The sequence below is a fragment of the Protopterus annectens genome, chromosome 2.part1, assembly GCF_019279795.1.
Source record: "Protopterus annectens isolate FY-2018-M chromosome 2.part1, PAN1.0, whole genome shotgun sequence".
NCBI classification, from domain to species: Eukaryota; Metazoa; Chordata; order Ceratodontiformes; family Protopteridae; genus Protopterus; species Protopterus annectens.
Window position 1 is genome coordinate 74,312,013 of NC_056729.1, and position 11,157 is coordinate 74,323,169.

Genomic DNA, 11,157 nt, shown 5'->3' on the forward strand with positions numbered 1-11,157 from the left:
ACATAATATTTGTAACTGAAAATATGTCATTATGGTTTGTTTTCATTTATTTAAATATATGATTGCTTTTGTCATAACTGATAATTTACTACAGGTGTTTCTTGTTTAAAAAATATCAGGGACAAAGGAAAAGGGGAGTACTTATACTAACTGCTAGAGGAGCTCAGATAGAGATAGAAGAGGAAAAATGATAATAATTGTACATTTGCTGTAGTAAGGGGCTATTGCAAAGGATACAGGATTACGCTGGCAGGTATTTATATTCCTCTTGAAACTGCTACTGTGGAATTTAAGAAACTTTTGGGAGAGACGGTCACCATTCAGCTGGGAATATTAATTATACGTGGGGACTAGAATTTTATTTACAACAGTCGGGATGTATCTGGTGGGCCTAGAAGGGAAAGTATAACAAAAGATGGTGGATTTCTGAAGAAATGTTTGAAAATATTTGGCATGGAAGATGTGAATTCAGTAGTAGGAAACTCAGAGAATTTACTTATTATTCCCCAAAGACTAATAACTGGGCCGGACTAGACAGAAATAATATTTCATAGGAACATGTGCATTTAATTGAAAACATTGATACACATCCAATAACTGTTTCAGATCACGCACCAATAAAAACTAACAAAAAATACAGGGTGATGAAGTGAAAATGAGACACTGGCACTTTCCCGCATACCTGTTAAAAAGAAAGGTATTTAAGGAATGACAGTAGAAATAATTAAAGAGTTATTAGGGAATACGGCTATTTCTTCAGAAGTTATAGCTAGTGAGTAGTAGAATAAAATGAAAATGGTGTTTAAAAATAGATAAAAAATAAAAGAGAAACAGATATGCTTAAGGAGTAATAAGGATTACTTAGAGGTGATGACAAAGGTTAAGGTAATGCAGAATAAGGGTAATTTCACAGAACAAAACAGACACAACTGCAGTGGGCTGAAGAGACAGCAAGGGAGTATCTGAATAATATGCACAAGTTTACAAAGCTTTCTGTTGAGCAACTATTTTTTGATTACTAAAGAGCACAAAACCTATTAGTACAACAACTTGGGTAACAGAAAGTGGACAGGGTTGTCACCAAACTTAGGAAGCCTATAACAAGAAAAATAACCAGAGATCCTGTAGAGGTATTAGAGATGTTTTGGAAAATTTGGAAATATTGCTGGAATACTTAATTATGCCAAGGTTAGAAGTAGATAAGCCTAAGCAATTAACAGTTAAGACAGGACGAGATGAGATAAAAAAGTTATATGTAATCAATTTGCAGAAAGTTATCCAGGAACAGATGATATTCATGCAGAAATCTGGAAGTTAGAAGGGAGAAAGTGATAAAGATATGCAATTTTTTTTAACATTATTTTAAAAGGAGGGGAAGCACCAACATATTGGAAGAAAGCTGTGGTGGCTGTATTACCCAAAGATGGCAAAGACCTATCAGACCTAGCTTCATATACACCTCTTTCAATTTTAAACCATGAATATGAAGTGTTTACATCTACATGAATTAAAAGAATAGCAAATGTGTTGCCAACATTGATAGATATGGGTTATTGTGCTTTTCTAGAAGGGAGGCAAACATTTGCCATCAGTAATACAACAATGATGATCCAGATGGAAGCAGAAAGTAAGAAAATATCACTGTTGTTGGTGGGTCTTGATGCGCAGAAAGCATCTGACAGAGTAAGGTGGGATTTTATGAGTGGTATAATTAAAGCATTTGTATTCCCTGATATAATAAGATTAATTAGGAGGATATATGGATTGTAGGCAAGAATTAAAGGGGGAGTGTTCCTCTTTGATAAGTTGTGTCAAACAGAGGAACCAGGCAGGGGTATTCTCTTGCCCCTTTATTTGCCTCATTTTTAGAACTACTGGCAAAGAAAATGAGGGACTCAGAAATTAAAGGATATAATTGGTATGGTAATCAACAAAGGTTTGCTCTTTATGCAGATTATACCATTTTTTACCTGATAAATCCAAAAAATGACATCTCACTGTTGAGGAACATTTTGAGACAGTTTCACATCTTTTTGGGCTACAAAATTAATGGCGATAATACAAAGGATATAGCTGTAAATTATGCACCTACACATGAAATGGTTCAGCAATATAAATATTAAGTGAATACGATAAGGTGAAGTATTTAAGTGCATGGATTAAAAAGGCTTCTGTTATGAAAGGTAAGGATATATGGGAAGAGACTAAACAAGAGAGAATACAAAAACTGAGAAACTGGAAGTACCAGTTTGTAGATATGGATAGAAAGAAGCAAGCAGTGAAAATGTTTTTACTCCCTTTAGTTTTTATATACAGCTCAGGCATATTTTTATCAACCAGAGGAGAAGTTATGGACAATAATTAATAAACAGTTGAAGGAATTTACCTAGGAGCTGAAGAGGGCAACAGTTAAGTGGGATGAGTCGATCCTTCCAACAGAAAAAGATGGTTTAGGATTGCTTGATTTGAAGGAATATTTTACAGCTACACAATTAAGGCTCATATGCATAACAAAAGCAGAAAGTTATAATTCAAAGTAGAAAGGCATAATCATGAAGCAGAGGGGAAATTTAAGAAATAAGGAGAGAGTGGGATTATGAATGTAGATACTAAAGGAAAATAATAATACCCAGACAGAATATTATATTCATAAATTTGCAGAAAGCATTCTTAGAATTAAGCCAATATGAGACTGGAGAAAGGAGATTTTGCTGATAGGGAAGATTGCAAGTGGGGGTACAGAGAATAGGCAAGAGGGGGCTGGAATTTACTGGAGAAAACTGTCAAAGGAAGCAAAGTATTTGGAGAAAATAACTAGAGATGGAAAGGTAACAGAATCGGATGAGGCAAAGAAAACATTTGGACTGCAGGCTGGAAACCGCCTTCCCTATGAGGGATTGATATCCAAAGTATAGGCAAAGAGAAAGGGATAGGGGAATTCTAAGTGAAAGACCTATCCTGGTAGAATTTTTAGTTAAATCTAAAACATAAGCTACTGTTAAAAAGGATAATTAGTAGGGCAATAAATCTTTCACAATAACAATCAGAGAATGCTGGAAAATTTGGGAAGAGAAATTGGATAACCAATTTACAGGGGAACAATAGGAGGACATATGTATGGCTCCTAAGCATTAAAAAACCTGGAAGGATTAGGATTTTTGCTTTGAAGTGTTTACACAGGTATTTTTATACCCAAAATAGAATAGACTTCAAAGTTTTTTCCTCAGGTAGATGTTAAATGTTTGAGGTGTGATGGGGAATAAAGGTAACTGGAAACATATATTTTGGGAGTGTAATGAGTTGGCAGATTAAAAAAAAATCCCTTTGAAGTACTCTGTAAAAAAGTAATGGGTAAGTAAATTGGGTGGAACTAAGAAAATGACTCTACTCAGATGGGACACACGATCTGAATAGCCCAGACATAGTAAGGCCTTGTTAAGCTTAATTCTGGTGTCTGCCAATAAAGCAATTACTAGAAAATGGAAGTCAAAAGCATAAACCAACTGTATTTGAAGTACTGAATACTGTAAAGAACTGGAAGTGGGATCTTTAGAAAAAAGGAAGGTGCAAATTACATAGAAATAAAAAGAAATTGTGGGAATGATACATGCAAAATAATATTCAGGATGAGAAGAGAGGTTTACATAAAGGCAGAAACTGAGTAATGTTGAACTGATGACAGTTAAAAAAAAAAAAAAAAAAAAACAGTATACATTCATTTAGCCGAACAAATATTAAGCGAATAGTGGTTTTGCTGAACTTAAATGTTGAAACACCGTTGTGCGAACATGAAAAATGTTGAAATGCACATAACGGACATGTCGAATTCGATATTTGTCAAATAACCACTTTTCAACAGTACCGCACATAGGGAAACAAATATTCACTGTCACAGACATAATAAATGACCAGTATTGTGGAACAGCTGCTTTGCAAGAGACGTAGAACTGTCCGCACAGACATAGTGTTCCTTCAACATGTCCATTTTTTTTTTTTTTACATATATGTCATTGTGAAGTTGGTGCAACACATCTTGCAATATCCCCTGGAGTGAACAATCTGCAATACCAAACACCCGTGCGTAGTGACAACACATCTTAAAGCACAAAGTTTATTACGCAACCACCTTAAAAGGAGCAATGTTAAGCTTACAAGGTCACAAACCCCCGTGAACTCATCTCGTCCCGTTTCTCAAGGTTTTGAAATGCACGCTCTTTGACATCTAACCTTCAATGCTTAGGAGTTCCTGGCAAACCAGACATACATCTACTCTTGAGATCTTCCACATGATTCTGTTCCAGCCGGATTGCATGTAACACATCTAACAGAAACAACCTTTGCTTACCCATCAGACTCCTCAAGCGCCTATGCCACCCTTCCACAGCATTGTATGTACATGGATATCCCAGACTACTGGTGTCATATTGGTTCCAGAATGGTATTTCAAACAAGGGTGGATGCCTTTCAGCAGTGACACCTCTCACACTGTATCGCCTAGGTCGCCAAGGAAGTAATTTTCTTTAAAAAATATGCATAATTGCTGGCCAATTTCCGGGAAATCCCTTTCAATGTCTGCAAAGGTTTCACTAATATATGTGGGGTTGACAAATGCAAGTGCTGGTATTTGTTTACACAGACTTGCAAATGTAACATTAGTGCCAAATTCCTTCACTAAGTGCAGATGCTGTATTTGGCGCCAGATAATCTGGCAGAAATGAAACCAGCATCCCTTTGTAATGGTATTGGGTAATTTATCCTGTATAGCATTCACAGCACCCCTTTCAAAGTCTGACATCACCATACGTGGTTTAAGCCCCAGGCTGTTTCATACATAAATCCAATACCATTGCCCATAACTGCTTATAGCATTCCTCACTTTTACAGGGTAGTATACCATATACCAGTGGTACTATTTTCTTTGATACTGGGAAATCTAATGGGCCGTGGATGGTGTATACTTGCCGACACTCCCTAGTATTTACTGGGAAGGTGCCGTCAACTAGAAGAAACTCAGATGCACACAAAATATTTAAATTATCAGGTGTTGTAATGACCAGTCTGAACACATTCACCATTGTCAACAATATGTTCTATTAGGAAGCTGCCATTTTTTATAGGTAGCATATCAGTATGGAGGTCCTTTAGGGACTGCAGATCTTTGAACATTGAAACTTTCTGCCTATGCCTTATCCTAGTCACATTTTCCTGTAATGCTTTGCTGTTAGGCAACTCATTAACAACTGCTGTAGACGTACTCGCTAATACCTCTGATATAATCTTACAGGGATCCTCGATGGAAGAATGCGCTCTTTTTCTGATATGATCACGAACCTGACATCCTTCTGATTGTACTGGGTCAGGTCCATGAAAGTGCGCACTACTTTTATACAAGGAATGACCATCTATATTTAACTCAGTTATACAGTGTCCTTTACACTTGTCTCTACTTTTACGAGTACAACACCATTAGTGCTTAGTGCCAACAGACTTCTCTAAATAGTATTGATAACCCTCAATAAATAACATGTCACGTCCCTTTTGATTCTTCTCAGTGGTGTACCTATTACCAATGACACCTGGATTGTAAATCACATTATCCTCTTCAGCCATCTGTGAATACATATTAAATTATTAGCTTTTTAGATCACTGCTTTCGAACAAAGCAGCCACACATGTACCACAATATCAAACACTGCTGTCCAGCTAGTACATACCTGAACTTTTATAATAATTCCACACAGAGCTGTTGGTTGTTCAATAGAATGTACAATCCCAATTATTTCAATGTATCGCTATTACGCTATGCGTTCTGAGCAATATACAAGATGTTTAAATTGTGCGACCTACGTTGATGACTCATTTATGATGTCGAACATTACAATTATGAATTTGCACCGGCATTCGGTTATCTACCTGTTTGCCAATTACAAATTTGCACATATGAGATCTTGAGCCATTGCTTTCAACATTGTGTGGGTTGGTAATATATCCATCGATTAAATGAATGTATACCTAAAAAAACACATATGATATACAATATAAGCAATTATAATCAAGTTAATATGGTTTGTTTTTTTCATATTAATGTATGTTTGCCTATGTCTTAAATGATAATTTAATAATGGTGTTAAAGAAAGAAATGCATGATGAAAGAGGATGACAGGATTTGTGTTAGGAAAGAAAGCCAAAAAAAGCTTCACAGTATAAACTTAATATTTGCTCAAAACAATACAATTGGTGCTTGAACATGACTGTATTAGGTTGTAAGAGTGCAACTGGAGTAAAGACAAATCTAACTCTCCAAATATACTTACTGGAGGTTGTGTTGTCTTTTTCCTTTTTTTACGTAACTTTTACTTAAAATACTAAGTACAGTAAACTCTCAGTTTACCGGCACCCATGGGGATTGGTAGATGCCGGATAACTATAGTTTCTGGTTGCTTGAAAGTTACTATTAAAAATCTGCCTGACTAATACTGTACCCTATATTATTTGTTTGGTTTGACTTGTTCTCACATTGGGGAGAGAGGGGATTTATTCCTGTCTTCCTTTTTAAAACTCTAAAAACATAAGGTATGTTTCTGTGGGGGAAAACAGAAAGTGCAACACATGAAAATTGTACTGTATTTGTTTGATTTTTTTTGCCGGTTGCTTGAGTTCCGGTTAACTCAGAGTTTACTGTAATGATTAATAAAAGCCCAGTAAAGAATGTTTGGGTTTATAGTTTGTATAAAAAGAAGTTATGTACTCACCACAATGTTCCATGTGAGTAATTGTACTTCATTTGTCTTTAACCTGTGGGTCTAGGTCCACATCGAATCTCATACGGCCGCATTTTCCAGCTATGTATCCGAGCTCCTCCCCTTACCCATAATGCCCCCCTGTCTCCTTTCTCCCTTCAGATTGCGTTTGCTGCCTAAGTAGTATCAAACACCCGACCCAACAGCACCTTATCATAATCATGAGTCATTACCAACTCCCGGGCCTAGACTGAGCCAAGGACCTCACAAGTTACACAAAGGTATATAAAGACTGCAGGGGGAAGGTTGAAGTCAAATGAAGTACAACTACTCAGATGAAACGCTACGGTGAGTACATAACTACTTTATCTGAAGTAGTTTATTTCATTTGGTCTTCAACCTGTGGACAGAGTGCCCAGCTACCAAAATATCCTGGGTGGCCCTCATGGAAGGATGTTTTGGAGCACCGCAAAGCCAAAGGATGCTCTGCTCCTAGACACAAAATCCAGCTTGTAATGTGAAATAAAGGTATGAGATGGAGACCAAGTGGCTGCCGAACAGATATTGTCTAGAGACACCATAGACCAGAAGGCAGCTGACGTAGCCATAGATAGAGTAGAATGCACCTTTACTTGTCCTGGAAGAGACATGCCTTTCACAGCATAGGCTCGAACAGTGCATTGGGAAATCCAGCGAGCAACAGTTACCTTGGAAACTGGCTTGCCTAAGAAGGGTTGAGAATAAGACACGAACAGCTGATCCAATTTACATGAGGGTTTCGTCCTGTGCAAGTAAATTCTCAATTGCCTATAAACATCAAGCAGATGCAGCTTGTATTCTCCTTTGTTTTGGAAGATAAGGAAAAAAACTGGTAAACTGATAGTCTGATTAATATTTGCTTCCAAGGATACCTTAGGAAAGCAAGATGGATTAGTGCGAAGCAACACTCTGTCTTTGTGAAAGATCATGCAAGTCATTTTGATACAGAGACCCTGAAGCTCTGACACTCTTTTGGCTGAGGTAATGGCAACCAAGAAGCAGTTTTCTAGGTTAAAAATTGCAAATCAACTGAAGCTGCAGGTTCAAAGGGTGCAGAGACTAATGCCTGTAACACTAAAGTAAGATCCCACAGAGGCATAGGGTCCTTAACCGGGGGTCTAAGAAGAAAGGCACCTTTAAGGAAAGTCTTACAAAGTTTGGAAGAAGCCAAGGAAGACATTCACCCCCACATGGAAATTAGAAATAGCTGTCAGTTGGACTTTAACTGTAGAGGAACTGGCACCCTGATGAAAAATACTCACCAAAAAATCTAAGACAACCAAAAGAGGTGCAGTAAAGGGATCCAAGGCCTGCTGAGTGGCCCATATGGAGAAAGGTTTCCATTTACTATGATGCATCTTTCTGGTAGAAGATTTGGGAGCCGCTACCAAAATGGACTTAACAGGAGATGACAATCTGGGAGTCCTAACAATCATGGGATCTGGAGCAGCCAAGCTGTGTGCTTCAGATTGTCCAGATCTGGGTGAGGGATCCCTGAGGATGAGAAAGAAGATCCGGAACTGGATCCAATGTCCGTGGAGGAACTACAAGATGAGACCACAGTAAGGGAAACCAAACCTGATGAGGCCAGACTAGGGTGATGAGGATCACAGTGCTCCCCAGCCTTCGAGCTTTCTGAAGAAACTTTGACATGAGAGTAAGCGGAGGATAAGCATAAAGGAGACCAGGAGGCCAAGAATGCACCAGTGCATCTCTGGGGGCTTCCCATTGCAGGGGGTTCAGAGTGAAAAACTCGCTGCATTTCACGTTGGGAGGAGATGCGAAGAGATTGTAGCAAGGACGACCCCACCTTAGAAAAATCTGGTTCCCCCTTGTTTGTTGATGTACCAGACCACTGACATATTGTCTGTCTGAAGAGCACTCGTCCCTAGAGGAAGATAAGCATGAAAGGCCTGCAACGCCAGAAGAACTGCTCTCATCTCGAGTATGTTGATATGCAAACTGGTCTCGGAAGGGGACTACATGCCTTGGACTGTCCTTCCTGAGCAGTCCCTCACCCCACCCCAGCTGGGAGGCATCCATGATCACTGTGGGTTTGGGAAATGCAGGGTGAAAGGAGGTTGAGGAGATTCAGGGATCAAATCCACCACCAAAGGGAGTCCTTGCATACTCTTGAGATTCTCATAGGAAAGGACAGAGGAAGATCTAACAGGGACAACTGGACCGCAAGTGTCCACTGAAGCACTCTCATATGAAGAAGAGCCATCAGCAGGAGACTGATCATGGCTTCCATGGAGCCCAACGTCCTTAGGACTGCTTCGGCTGTAGGTATCTGTGAATGAAGAATGTGCAACACAATCTTAGACTGCGTATCCTGTCTGATGTGAGGAATACCCTCATTTGAGTAGTGTCCAGCCGAGCCCCGATAAAGTCCAGAATCTGGACCGGGGCCAGTGAAGATTTGTTCAGATTGATGGCAATGCCCAGACTGTTTGCTAGCCTAATGAAGTAATCCCTTGCTTGGCAGAGTAGATGCTCTAAAGGGGCAGCAAAGAGCCACTGGTTGAGGTAAAGAAAGACATGAATACCCTGAAGCCTCAGGTGAGCTGCTACAACCGCCATCGCCTTGGTAAACACCCTGGGAGCTGTGGTGAGACCAAAGGGGAGGGCTCTTAACTGATAATGATTGGCTCCCAGACAGAAGCAAAGAAACCTCCGGGAGCACCTGTCCATCTTGATGTGATAATATGCATCTTGGAGATCAATCGAGCACATCCAATCTTTGGCCTGCAGAAAGGGCAGGATAGATTGAAGAGTCACCATCCAGAACTTCGCCTTGGCTACTAACAGGTTCAGTGTGGACAGATCCAAAACTGGTCTGAGGTCCCCCATTTTCTTTGGCACTAAAAACAATCTGGAATAAACACTGGATCCGGAATGGTCTAGGGGACCGGTTGGATGACTCATCTCTTCAGCAGTTTTCTTACTTCTAGTGCTGCTTCCTCCCGTTGCGAGGGTGGGATGCTTGGGAGGAGCTTGCTCGGATGGAGAGGTTCCTTGAATGGAATGAAATATCCTCTGGATATGATTCACAACACCCAATGATCTGTTGTAATGGACTCCCATGCTTTTGGGTGCAGTGACAGATGACCTCCAACTGCCTCCAGAGATGAGCAGTCAGGCAACAACCCTTCAGGGCTGCTGCACATGCTTTTCTGAGAAAGGTTCTCAGGACCTGAAATTCCTAGGACCCCCCTCTGCCTCTAGGGTGGCATCTGTCGTAACTCCCTCTGCCTCTGGGGGAAGGAAAATCCTGAGCATCCCAGGAAAACACCTGAGACTTCCGGAACCACATCATCTTCATTCCTCAATGATTCCTGGAAAAGGATCTTTGAGGAGATGAGAAGCAGATCCCAATGGCAGCCGGTGTCTTCCTGTCCTTCTCACTCTGGACTAGTGTCTCTTTCACCGATTTCCCAAAAAAAAGCATCATACGGGGCACTGGTGAAAGTTGCATTGAAGGGCTCTGGAAACTGACACAACTGGAACCAGGCATGATGCCTCATAGCAACGCCTATCCTGGTCTCCCTTGCGACTCCCTCTGTGGCATGAGAGAGCAGTCACATATTGGCAACTGCTTTGAGAGTGGCCATTCGGGTGGAGAACGTCTTCTTGTACTCCGTCAACATGGACTCTGGGGTTGACTCCATGATTTCTTTCATAAGATCTCTCTGAAGTTGAATGACATGTGCCATATAGTTCAGCGCCCTCAAAGAGAAGATCGCTGAAGCATATACTCGCTTCCCAAAATGGTCCATCGCCCTCGATTCACGATCAGGGGTCTGAACCATGGAGCTCTCCTGCATAAGCTCCTTCTTAGTGGCGCCCACCACCATCATTGCATCTACCAGTGACCCCTTGTTCGAATGTGTCCTATCAAAGGGGGGTCTCAAGACTTTGTCAGGGTGCTTGGGAAAGGACTCTGTGGTGCCGGCTCCTTCCATGCCCTAGATGTTATGAGATCCACTAAAGGATCCGCAGGAGGGGACACCCAAGTGGTAGATGGGCCCGAACCGAATGCCTGCAGGAACACAGACTCATCTGAGGTCGGTTTTGGGGGAGACCACCTCCCCCCTCTGGCACAGGAGCTCCATGATGTCTCTAAATGGGACTTCCTTGGGGGTGACCATGGGGAACTTTCTCCTTCCTCCAAGTCCATGTCTTCAGTGAGAGACTCTGGGAGAGAGTCCAAGTGCCTCCTCTTACGTTTGTTTGCAAGGCACCTCCTCAGGGGGGCTCTATGGGGAGGACTCACAAACCTCTTGCTGTTCCATCGCTGAAATTTCCTGGGGCATTGCGATCATTGGCTGTCCCAGAGATGGCAAGATGGTCAGAACCACACTCTGAGCCAAGGGGG

The 11,157-nt window shown here is 40.8% G+C and overlaps 1 protein-coding gene across 1 annotated transcript in view; it reads right to left on the minus strand.

Annotated features, from left to right (window-relative positions):
* Positions 1 to 9,362, minus strand: part of LOC122794825 (RNA-binding protein 25-like) — a 121,066-nt gene extending 111,704 nt beyond the window's left edge. The window contains exons 1-2 of the mRNA XM_044063430.1: positions 9,135 to 9,362; positions 5,914 to 6,012 (exon numbers count right to left, since the gene is read on the minus strand). Coding sequence (XP_043919365.1) covers positions 5,914 to 6,012; positions 9,135 to 9,362 — 327 coding nt within the window. The remainder of the gene's footprint in view (positions 1 to 5,913; positions 6,013 to 9,134) is intronic.
* Positions 9,363 to 11,157: the final 1,795 nt, after the last annotated feature.